The sequence below is a fragment of the Mustela erminea genome, chromosome 2, assembly GCF_009829155.1.
Source record: "Mustela erminea isolate mMusErm1 chromosome 2, mMusErm1.Pri, whole genome shotgun sequence".
Classification (NCBI taxonomy): Eukaryota; Metazoa; Chordata; class Mammalia; order Carnivora; family Mustelidae; genus Mustela; species Mustela erminea.
The window spans coordinates 35,086,585-35,099,737 of NC_045615.1; the positions used below are offsets into that span (position 1 = coordinate 35,086,585).

The 13,153-nt window shown below is 32.0% G+C and overlaps 1 protein-coding gene across 4 annotated transcripts in view; it reads left to right on the forward strand.

Annotated features, from left to right (window-relative positions):
• Positions 1 to 13,153, forward strand: part of FSTL5 (follistatin like 5) — a 761,141-nt gene that overhangs the window by 653,816 nt on the left and 94,172 nt on the right. For all 4 annotated transcript variants that reach the window (XM_032332636.1, XM_032332637.1, XM_032332635.1 and 1 more), the window contains one exon: positions 1,936 to 2,054. In XM_032332636.1, coding sequence (XP_032188527.1) covers positions 1,936 to 2,054 — 119 coding nt within the window. The remainder of the gene's footprint in view (positions 1 to 1,935; positions 2,055 to 13,153) is intronic.

Genomic DNA, 13,153 nt, shown 5'->3' on the forward strand with positions numbered 1-13,153 from the left:
GGCAGAGAGGGAGGGGGAAGCAGGCTCCCTGCTGATCAGCGAGCCTGATGTGGAGCTCTATCCCAGGACCCTGAGATCATGACCTGAGCCGAAGGCAGAGGCTTCCAGAGCCACCCAGGCACCCCCTAAATTTATTTTTTGAAAAATATGACTTGAATTTGTTTTTGCCACTTCTATTATTCAGGAATATTCCATCATAATGTAGTGCTCCCTAGAACTATAGTATGTAATTAACTGATAAAGATTGCCTATTTTAAACTGTGAGTACTATAGAATATTTATAAAACAATAAGATGTGTCAAAACAATCTGGAGTCACTTAAAATGCATAAGCGTATTAGATGGAAATAATTTCATGTGCTAAAAGAAAATTATAACCACTATGTGTAAACATCAACAAAGTCATAATTATGCTTAAATACATTTCCCTCTAAATCATAAATATAGAAGGATATATGACTCAATGGACAAAATTGGAGACTTTTGTATTAACTAGGTACATATTTAATAAGAATAAATATGGTTTAAATTGAATAATCAAATATTTTTATGAATCAGTACACCTCTATCGTGGTCCTCAGGGTTGACTTAATAAACCTTGCAGGTATTATCAATCAAAATGAAAATGATAATTGGGGAATATTTTGTATTTAAGTAAATTCTTTCTTTTTATTGATATTTTCAGAATCTAAACCTTTTAAGCAGCAATGGTTTGGCTCTTCAAACTACCAAGATTTGAATACCATTACTTATCTTTTAAAGAACACATGCCATCATTCAATTGTGTATACTATAGTTAGACTGAACAAATATGATTGTACAAACCAGTAGAGCTGGGAAAAGGGTCAAGTGAGGATCAGAAAAGGAAGGGACTGGATGCACTTAGGTCTGGCCATGTTGGAACAAAGCAGAACCAGAAGAGACATAGAAAACAGGTGGAATATATGAAGATCCCCATGTGCAGGCATCAGTTAACACCAATTGCATTCCAGATGTCAAATTTGTACCATCCTGCACCCATTACATGTGGCTTGAAAAAGTAAGTGAGATGAATTTCTAAGATACCATACACCCAGATCTGTAGTGTGAACAAAATTAGAAGTATGATTTAAATAGTTCATTCAGATTTTTCTAAGACTGTAAATTAATTCAAGTTTTAAAGTATAGAAATGGATCCTAAACTTTGTTGGTATAAAACTAAAATATAAGACCTCTATGTAGGATTATATTTACAAAAGCTATTTTGGAAAATATATATTCTTCAAAATCTGGAGGACTTGGTCTTTTTGTTTTTAACAGTCTTTTTGTAAGCTATATTTCTACAAAGAGTGAAATTCTATTTTCCCTAAGGAACTCAAAAAATATATACAATAAATAAGGGCGCCTGGGTGGCTCAGTGGGTTAATGCCTCTGCCTTCAGCTCAGGTCATGATCCCAGCGTCCTGAGATCGAGCCCCACATTGGGCTGTCTGCTCAGCACAGAGCCTGCTTCCTCCTTTCTCTCTGCCTGCCTCTCTGCCTATTTGTGATCTTTGTCTGTCAAATAAATAAATAAAATCTTTTAAAAAATATATGGTAAATATAATTCTTCAAAAAATATTTTTATTCCTTAGTCAACACTTAAATTAAGTGGGGGATGGTCTCAGACATAATTTATGTATCAGAGAGTTTATTATTTTCATTTTTATCTGAAATATTTATTGAATTATATTAAAGAAATCACTGAATTGCAGATTAGGGAGAATAAAGTAGAATATCTGCATAATATCAGAAAGTTGCTTTGGTGTACGGTAAAGGCTTCATATGGTTTGCTTTATTAACATTACACAACTTTACAAATCGATCTCCTGCTGGTATTATGAGGAACACTGAGTTTGGGTTGTAAAGATTTCTGATAATTTTATTTTGAACTTTTGAATGTGTTTTTATTCCTAAGGTCTGGGAATTGGAAACATGTTCTATGTTTTTTATGAAGATGGAATCAAAGTGATACAACCCATAGAATGTGAATTTCAGAGACACATTAAGCCTAGTGAAAAGCTCCTTGGATTTCAGGCAAGTATTTAAAAACTTCCTTTGCAGTTTTATGGGGCAGTTTTTGTTAAGTAGAATTACATTTCAGAAACACAAGGAAATCCATGCATATATGAGATGCTCGGGGAGGAGAATATTAAAACTGGTATAAGGGCTGTTATTCTATGCAAGTTTAATATTTGAGGAAGAAAAGTGGTATGTTGTGGATTCCTAATTACTTGTTCTAATTAAAGTAAAGACAATAGAAGTGAAATATGTAGGATGAACACAGTGTAGTAAGTTTACCTACTCCTTAATTTAGGATGTTTTACATTTTGGTAGGCAATGGTTACTTTAACAAAATGAAAGAAAATAGCATGCAAATAATCTGATGGGAAGTTGGAGGTCTGTTAGTTGCTTTATAAAGATAGATTTCTTTTTATTTTTCATCTCATTTTTATGAGGTATCAATGAAATGAATACTTTAGATTTATATACAAAACATTAGTTTATTTATTTATTTATGTGTATCTTACTGATCCAGAAAGATTTTTTTTTCTGTAAAATATTGGTACAGGATTCAGAAAATAAAATATTTAACAAAATGGGTATTGATTATATAGATTATATAGAGACTGTATTTTAATAAGATAATAAATAATTATTTTTATATTATCATAACTATAAGTATCTCTCCACATAAACATATATACATCAAAATATGTAATAGTAAATCATCTGTGTTATTCATGTGTTCCCATACACATTTGGACATGCACCAAACACCCAATATAAGATAAGATATTGGTAGACCTCATCATGGACCCTCTCTTGATACTCATTTTTAAGGTTGGTATGGCCATGAGATAGGAATAAAATAAATATTTAATGTCATTATTTAGATTTATTACTTTGAAGTCCTATTTTCAACCTAGCCACTGTTGTTGTATATTGATAGACAGAGACAACAATTTATACCTTAAATCTATGCCCTAAAATAAGAAGAAAAAAAGTATATGGGTGAAATAAGATAGTCCAGCTACCCTCCAGATATTTTATAGCAAAAATACCTCTTACTTGAAATAAAAGAAATAATTTAACTTAATATGTCTATGATTGTTTAAAAGAAATGAAACCATTTTGGGGTGCATGGGTGGCCCAGTCAGCTAAGCATCCAACTCTTGTTTTTCGCAGTCATGATCTCATGGGTCATGAGATGGAGCCCCATGCTGGGCTCTTCACTAAGCAGGAAGTCTGCTTGAAGGTTTTCACCCTCTGCCCCTCCCCACGCTGATGTATGCTCATGTGCTCTCTCTCACTGTCTCTTAAATAAATAAACAAATATTTAAGATAAAATAAAATAAAATAATAAAAACAAATGAAACCATTTTAATTTAAAATATTTGTTATAATATAAATTGCTAAATGGAATTATTGTTATTTTTGCTAAGTTATGGTTTAATAAGTCAGATAATATTTTAAATTGCACATATAATTTTGTTTTGTCTTATAATCATATGACTGAGACCATCGTGAATAAAGTACCTATGTGTATGTAAATAAATAAATGTATATGAAAATATAAATACTTGCTTGTGATAAAGCAAATCATACAATTTTATATCACATTCATATTTTCATAAAAGCATTATGGATGAAAAATCTGGGCTAATTCACAAATTTAGGAAATGTAGCATCAAAATGATTTGAATCAAAGTGAAATAATTTTGTAGGAGAATATATCTCTGAGTCTTACAGGACCAGCAGTTTTGTAGCTGACACAGATGTGTTGGTCATGTCACAAAGCTTGAAACTTCAGTTACTAACTAATAAGATAATCTGTGAAACCCGTGTACTTTTCATAACAAAACTTCATGAATTTGATTTGCAATTTTAAAGACAATTTTCTTCCAGAGTACTGGAATTAAACTATTAACCAGTACTCTGGAATTATACCATTAACCAGTACTCTGCAATTCCAGAGTTGTTATTTGTAATAACAAATGTAATGTAATTTGATTCAATGCAAATGTTGAAGAATGTCCTTTTTCAGAACATTTCTTGATGGCTCTCATTGAGTTAATTTAACTATTTGGAATCTAAAGCTGAAAAAACAAGAAAAACTTGATGTGACACTGTGACATGTCTAGACAATAGGGATGACCTGAATTCCCCTTTCTTTAAAGCTTTTGAATATATAGGCTTCTCCTAAAACAACTAAAGTAGAAATTATGTATATCTATCTATTAGTTAGATAGGATTAGGTATATCTATTTATCTCTATATATCTGGCTATATATAGTGAGAAATTACATACATACATATATACATTATATATGATTTTCTCTAAAAATTAAAAATTGAAGAAGTGAAAACCAAAACCACAACAACAGTCTTCACTCATTTCCTTCAACCTGGGAACCCCTTATCAGCAAGCATACATCAACAGTGTATCAAAGCCAGGATAGTTACAAAGGACTAATTTATTGCATCCGATTTTCCAAATCACAGCCTATGGAAATCTTATATTCATGCTACATATGAGTTTATGCTAAGAATGCATAACGCAAAAATGAAAGAGAATATGTTAGCTTACCTATATTATATAAAATAAAAATTTACAAAAAAGTTAATATTCTAATGGAAGAATAAGCAAAAAGAGTAAGAAACATCAGATTTGTACTTTTGAGAACAAATATCAATGTTTTCTTTTTTAATTTTTTTAAAGACTGATTTATTTATTTGAGAGAGAGAGAGAGAGAGAACATGAATGGTGAGAGGGGCAGAGGTAGAGGGAGAGTATCTTCAAGCAGACTCCCCACTGAGGGCAGAGTTCAACATGAATCTGAATCTCATGACACTAAGATCATGACCTGAGCCAAAATCAAAAGTTGGCCCCTTAACTGACTGAGCTAACCATGTGCCACAAATGTATGTTCTTTAAGTTATGGCCTTTCTGTTGCCTTGGATGTTGAAATTGCAAGATAAATTCATTTCAGCTGACCAATATACACTTTTAAAGCATTAGGAATAATATTGAAAATTGTGACTTAACTAAAAGTATGTCCTACTTATAACTGTTAAATGCAGACTATAGAGACATTCTATGAATACCAACAAAGAAAGAAATTTCCCATGTAACTAACATAGTCCATATATATATGAAATAAAGACTACAGCAAGTAAACTTTTATTTCATGTTGCTCCGTTATTTTTTATTCCTAAATAATTGTTTCTTATATGAAGCTATTTTATTTTCTGTTTAAACACAAGAGAGATGTCAATTTCAGAGTGTGTAAGCTATCTGGTGTTATATTTCTAGATTTACATTTCTAATTATAAAATAATGTCCTGAGGAAATTTTTGAGTATTATGTAAAAAGAAAACTTTTCTCCAGAGAAACAGAACCAATAGAATTAATATCTGTATATATATCTGTCACTATCTTTATCCCCATCTCCATCTATCTCTGTCTCTGTCTCTATCTCTGTTTGATATATTACAAGAAATTGTCTCAGGTGATGGTGGGTGGGGTGGCAAGTCTGAAACCCCTAGGGGAGAACAGCCACCAGGAAATTCAGGTAAGAGTGGATGCTATAGTCTGGAGTCTGAAATCCACAGATGAGGCAAATAGACCGGAAATTCAGACACAAACTCATATTGAAGCCTTGAGTTAGCGATCTGTAGGCAGACTGGAAACAAGCAGATTTCTCTGTGGAAATCTTTAGGAAGAACTCCTTTGTCTTTGGGAAAACTCATTCTTAAATATTAAGGCCTTTAATCTATTAGATGAGGCCCACTCATATTACGGAAGATGATCTGTTTTGTAAAGAACAATTGTGTTAATCACCTCTAAACAACCTCATAGCAGCATCTTGACTGTTGCTTGCCCAAACAATAGAGCACCATAGCCTAGCCGTAGCCTAGTTAATACATAAAGTTAACCGTCACATCTTACTATGGACTATCACTTTTGGTCATGGGCCTATTTAATTCATGTTTGTATTCCCAACATGTTGCGTACAGTGCCTTACTCATGGCAGATAGTCAAACGTTTGTTAAATGAATTTAATGAAGATTCCATTGCTTAGAGCCTTCATTCTTCTATGCATTCTCGAAGTTTAAACACATATATGTCTAATTTCTTCCTCACCTTAATATTATTCCTTACTTTACAATTCCCATAAAACAGTGTTCTTCTTATGTGTTTGTGAAAATTGTTGCATAGAATAATTTACCAATAAATTGTTCAGGGTAAATATAACCTTATGCGTCTATTTAATTCAGGATCACATAGTCAAAATGTACTGTGCAAATACACTGTATAAGATAGTTGGGAGTTCTATTACAGGAAAAAAAACTACTTCCTTGTGATTTAGAAAATAAATCTCTTGAGCGAGAGCAGCAGAAATGAGTCTATTGAAATTATTTTTTCCCATGAAACGTTTAAACATGAATATAATATTTTTCAAAGTCATTGTTGATATTAAGAAAATAGCAATGTAATTTCCAATATACTTCATTAGTTAGTAACATTTAGATAAAAACTGAAATACTTAGAATATAGAATTTTCCATCAAACCTCTCAGAAGATGCTATTTGCTTGCTTTAAATAAAAATTCAATTTTTGTGCAATGTCAGATTACATCGGGTTTCAGCTTTTGATAGTGAGGTTGGCGAGGATTCATGCAACATGATTTAGTTATACTTGCATCACTTTTTTTTTCTTTTTTGTTATATACCCTTACTAGATAAGACTCTTGCTATATTTATCCTAGTTGTACACATGATTTCAACTTGTCCCCTACAGTATGAACTTCAAGCACATAGAATTCTCTCCCAGACTTATGAACTCAGAAGGCAAACTGAAAAGGGTTGAAAAAGTGTTTAAATTATAGACTCAGGATGACGGGATTTTCCAAGATGACTCTTTTCTGCTCCTCTAGTTTTCACCTATTTCATCATCTTTAACTACTATTCTTTTATTTTTTTAATATTTTTTAATTCCATTCCTTCTGTGTTTGCTTATTAGAGCTCTAGCTGTTGTTCTTCACGTATACTACAGTGTTCTTTATTTTTTCATGGGTACTAGAAGAGCTTAAATGACAATCCCATATATCTTATCATGCACAGGTCTTATATTTGGAGACATGAAAGTTTTATTACTAGTTTTAATGGTGATTTCAATGGTGCTGAACTGCCGGGGAATGTACTTTCTATAGGAAGTCTGATGTGAATCACCTCTAAAATGTCTCTTTTCTAGGTTTGGAATTCCCACATATGAAAATTACTTTTATAAATAAATACTACTAGAACTCTATTAGAATGGAATTCGTCCTTAGGAACAGATTATGTACAGTGTTCAGAATACTTAGATATCAAGAAATTGAAGCTGAGATTAGAAATAGGCAAACACAACAGTGCACATTTCTTTCTCTCTTGGTGCTCTCCCTTACCTCAAGCACTACAGCTTTCTGGGCATTCAGCCATTCCCTTACTTGTCCTTCCACATTTCCCTTTTCAGCATTTCATTCTGTTTCTTATCCAATTATCATTTCTCCAAACTCTGTCCACAAAAATATTGGTTGAAACCCCAGTCCCTTTAGGGGCACCTGGGTGGCTCAGTGGGTTAAGCCTCTGCTTTCAGCTCAGGTCATGATCTCAGGGTCCTGGGATTGAGCTCTGCATCAGACTCTCTCCTCAGCGAGGAGTCAGCTTCTCCCTGCCCCTTTGCCTACTTGTGATCTTAGTCTCTCTCTCTCTAATAAATAAATAAAATCTTAAAACAAAACAAAACAAACAAACAAAAACCAGTCCCTTTAAATGACACAGACCATTTCCTCATGAAGCCACTGAACAAGCTTTTGAATTCAATGCCTACCGTACATTTCAGAGAAGAGTGTTTCCCCACTTACTCTTTTCTCAGTGGGCCTCTATTCTAGCAAGGCTTATCTTTTCTTTTAAAGATTTTATTTATTTATTTGACAGAGAGAAATCACAAGTAGTCGGAGAGGCAGGCAGAGAGAGAGAGAGGGAAGCAGGCTCCCTGCTGAGCAGAGAGCCCGATGCCGGACTCGATCCCAGGACCCTGAGATCATGACCTGAGCCGAAGGCAGCGGCTTAACCCACTGAGCCACCCAGGCGCCCAGCAAGGCTTATCTTAAAAAGAGTTTAGAATGATAAAGATTTAAGCTTTTTTCCCTTAGTGATTGCAGTGATGTCCTGCAAAGAACTTCCTAAAGAGTAATGTAAACTACCTTGTTTCTCAGTAGATTAGTCAGTGGGTGTTGAGAGAAATACAATTTATGATGTCGATCTTTGAAGTCCTAAGCTTGAAGAGGCCTTAAGATTGTGGATTAAAAATCTAGTGTTTTAAAATTCTTACATTATGGGGTGCCTGGATGGCTCAGTGGGTTAAGCCTCTGCCTTTGGCTCAGGTCATGGTCTCAGGGTCCTGGGATAGAGCCCCTGCATCGGGCTCTCTGCTCAGCAGGGAGCCTGCTTCCCCTTTCTCTCTACCAGCCTCTCTGCCTACTTGTGATCTCTCTCTGTCAAATAAATAAATAAAATCATAAATAAATAAGTAAATAAATAAACAAAATTCTTACATTGTGCTTCTTACAGTCTATAAGTATGTAAGCCTGACGTTGGGAGAACAACAATGGGAAACATGTGAATTGTGCAACAGTTGTGTTAATGGATTTGAGTAGCAGGGGATTTTATATAAGAAAGCAGATTAAGTCCTCTTCAGGAATTATTAATGAGAACCAGCCAAGTAACTTAGATAATTATGAACAGAATGCTGCATATGTCTTAGGTCATCTTTTGTCATTTTGAAACATTTTTTTTTTTTACATGAGAAATAAGGACTCACTATACACATACAAGTACATTCTATGCACTTCAGAAAGAAATAAGTTCATGGTAATTTAGAATTTTCAATGCAAATTTCTTAAGGATAAAATTGAAGTTTAATTTATAAAAATTATTCATTCAGACGTCCTGACACATGAAAACTTTTTACTTGAAATTTATAAAATCACATCAATTTGTCTTATATAAATCTTAAACTATAGTTCTGGTCTAAGATTTAGTTTTACTCACAACAAACATACTGGTTTCTTTTTCCAAAGTAATAGATTTGCATGATAAAATAATGCAAAAAAGCATAATAAAAAGTACTAGTTTCTTTCTACATGTCTCTCTATTCCCAGTCCCACTGTATGCAATTAATTACATTACATTTATTACTTTACATTTATTTACTTTAAAGATTATGCTCAGTAGTGATAGCTCTTGAATTATATTTTCCATTGGTGTTTCTTTATGGACGATAATAATTTTGCTTATGCATTTCTTAACTTTTCCTCTTTCTAAATATTTTGACAATTATGTAATAATTTTAATGCTTTGGGAATTAGATTTATAGTTTAATGATTTATTTAAATCTTTGTCCTTGTTTTTCTTGAAAGTTCCTAAAATTTTTATGTAACTTTAATTTTCCAAGCTGTTGCTTGATTTCTTATTGTTTGTATTTTTTCGTATTGTTTTATTTCTTATTGCTTGTATTTTATATTTCATACATATTAGTCAAAACTGCAATTTAACCTCAATGGCTGGTCATTTCTTTAATATCATTTTCATATTTCAGATAGGTCATAAGTCTCAGTTTGCACAATTTAAGAGGTGGTGTAGAAAGAAAAACAACAGCAAATTAATTCCCTCAAGTGTACCTTATTAACTGTTTGAATTGCTTTAAAAAAAAAGTATTGCTGAAAGAATTTAAAATGAATAGTTTTGTATTTTTCCATATACTTCTCATATAATAATCTTATATGTTTCTCAGATGAAAACTGGAGATACAACTATATAACAAGAATAAGAAGATAAGAAAACTTAAACTTCAAAATTATTATCTCTTAACTATTTAAGATAGTAATGCATTACCCATTAAAACTCTTTTTTGTATTTTAGTAATTTGTCTTTAAAATTTTATTTAAACAGTTTAAGAGGACACACAGTAAATTAAAGACAAAACCTAAAGTTCATCTTGGACTTGCCAAACAACACAGAACTCTTTCCATTCCCTCTTGAAATCTCATCTGTGCAGTGCTAAAGAAAATGAAACACAAGCCATATCCAGTGGCAGAACTACCAGCAGTCTAAGCTACCCCAAATCACCACCAAAGTGTTTCTTATTTCAGAAACTGGATCCATTTACTACTCTATCTTCAGTGTTCTTTCTTCCATCTCGAAAAAGACCCTAAGGGCCACTTCTACCTCACCTCGATTTTGAGATGAAAAATTTACTCCCTATGATGAGGGCAGAAGAAAATGAGCTTAACATATTTAAAAAGCTATATACTAGTATCATTTTCATTGAAGAATAGTAACTTTTAATAAGAAAGTTACAGGGATAAAAGGTGAAGCACAGGGAATACAGTCAATGGTATTGGAAGAGTGTTATAGGTGATGGATGGTAGCTACGCCTGAGGTGAACACAACATAATGTAGGAAAATTTCAAGTCACTGCACTGTGCACCTGATGCTAGTGTAATATTGTGTATCCACTGGAATTCATTTAAAAAGAAGTAACTGTTTAATGTTTAATGATCAACATAAACTTATCTAGTAATATAATTTCTTAAAAATGTATTTTATTACTGATATCTTACATATGAAATTATTTGGAAAACTTAAAGGTAGAATAAAATAATAGCAGATCTGCTTAAATAATCCATATACATTTTAGGGGATTTGCATTGAACTAAGTTGCAGAGGCATTTTTGGTGAATTCTCAATATAGTTTTCATGTTATTACTCAAGAATGTTTCTGAAACTGATAGTGTGACAGAACTTCTATCTAATTCATAGTAAGAAAGAGACAATACAAAATACAATTCTGTGGGTAATATAATAAGTAAAGATTTAGTTTCAAAAAGAAAGGACAAAGAAAATGTACCTTTAGCTTATATTTTCTTACTTATAATGAAGGTAGTTATTTTTTAACATAAAATTTATTCTAAACATTTGCAAAATATGCTTTAAAATGAGTCTGTTTTCATGGCTTTTATTTAACTGATACAAACATGATAAAATACATAGATGTATAAATTATTTGGTCAGTATTTTTTCACTATAGTAAGAAATAGACTATAAGGTCATTTTCAATAAAAATTAAACAGTAAATAATATAAATCATATTAAAGTAATTTTAATAGTTTTTTAATTTAATTTTTTTAATTTTTAATTTTTAATTATTTTTAATAATTTTGAAAAGAATACTCACCTAAAAGGTGAAGTGTAATGTTATTCAGTATAGATATTCTGATGTGGAAAAAATTTATATGTGTGTTAGAATAAGGCTTAAAAATAGAAATGCATATAGTTATCCTATAAACAGCTTTATACTTTGAGAAGATAAATCTATCACCCTTCAGAATAATTCGTTTCAGTAAATAGTAATCTTGCAAAAATTATTATGCCTGTCTTCCACATAAGGCACTTATGTGCTGGACAATATGGAAAGATGGAAGAACTCAATCAAAATGACATGTCACCATCTGCATTGTGAGATTATGTGCTACAGAAAAAAGCTCAATTCCTAAATGATATTACACAGTGTTTAACCAAATGTAGATACTCCCACAACTGTAAAATTAACTCAATTTATGCTTTTCGGTCAACACTTCTTAAATAGTTACAAGATAAAATAAGATATTCACAGGAAGAGATTACATATGCATTTTTTAAAAGGTAATCAATAAAACCTGTGTTGCCCCTCAACTAACATCTCCAAAAAGAAAAATTAGTAAAATGTGCATTATCAAATCTCATGCATCGCTACTTAAAAAAAAAAAAAAAGAGAGAGAGAGAGAGAGAGAGATGACCATTTAAAGAAGGAAAAGACATGTTATATTGTTTTTGATATTATCTCATTACAACTGTTCAATCCTTTTCCTTAAAAGTTTAACTCTTTATACTATGGACTTAATAATGATTATAAATGATTTAATTTACTCCATTTTAATATAAGAATTTCAAAGCATCAAAGTAAATTAATCCAAAGAGATTCACTTACAATGTTTTCTAAAAGCAAGCAATTGTATTTGGATAGATTTCATTTCTCTGTGCTCTGATCATATTACTTAAAGCAATTGCAGATTTCAAAATAAATAATACCTATGAAGTGGATAATCAGTAAGGCAAAGGAAATGAGCTCCGCAAGTTGGATTGAAGTTAAAAAACTCAAGTTCAGTTTTGGGAGTCATGTTTTAAAGCCACATTAACAAATTATCATTAACATTTGAAGAACTTTTATGTAAAATTTATGATAAAATGTATTGTTTCAAGAACAAGAACCATATGATACTCTCAAAAGATGCTGAAAAAACATTTGACAAAGTACAGCATCCTTTTCTGATCAAAACTCTTCAAAGTGTAGGGATAGAAAGTACATACCTCAATATCATCAAAGCCACCTATGAAAAACCCACCACTAATATCATTCTCAATGGAGAAAATCTGAGAGATTTTCTGCTAAGGTCGGGAACAATGCAGGGATGTCCATTATCACCACTGCTATTCAACATAGTACTAGAGTCCTAGCCTCAGCAATCAGACAACAAAAAGAAATTAAAGGCATCCAAATCGGCAAAGAAGTCAAACTATCACTCTTTGCAGATGATTTGATACTATATGTGGAAATCCCAAAAGACTCCACTCCAAAACTGCTAGAACTTGTACAGGAATTCAGTAAAGTGTCAGGATATAAAATCAATGCACAGAAATCAGTTGCATTTCTTTACACCAACAACAAGACAGAAGAAAGAGAAATTAAGGAGTCAATCCCATTTACAATTGCACCCAAAACCAGCAGATACCTAGGAATAAACCTTACCAAAGAGGTTAAGAATCTATACTCAAAAAACTATAAAGTACTCATGAAAGAAATTGAGGAAGACACAAAAAAAATGGAAAAATGTTCCATGCTCATGGATTGGAAGAACAAATATTGTGAAAATGTCTAATCTACCTAAAGCAATCTATGCATTTAATGCAATCCCTATCAAAATCCCATCCGTTTTTTCCAAAGAAATGGAACAAATAATCCTAAAATTTATATGGAGCCAGAAAAAGAC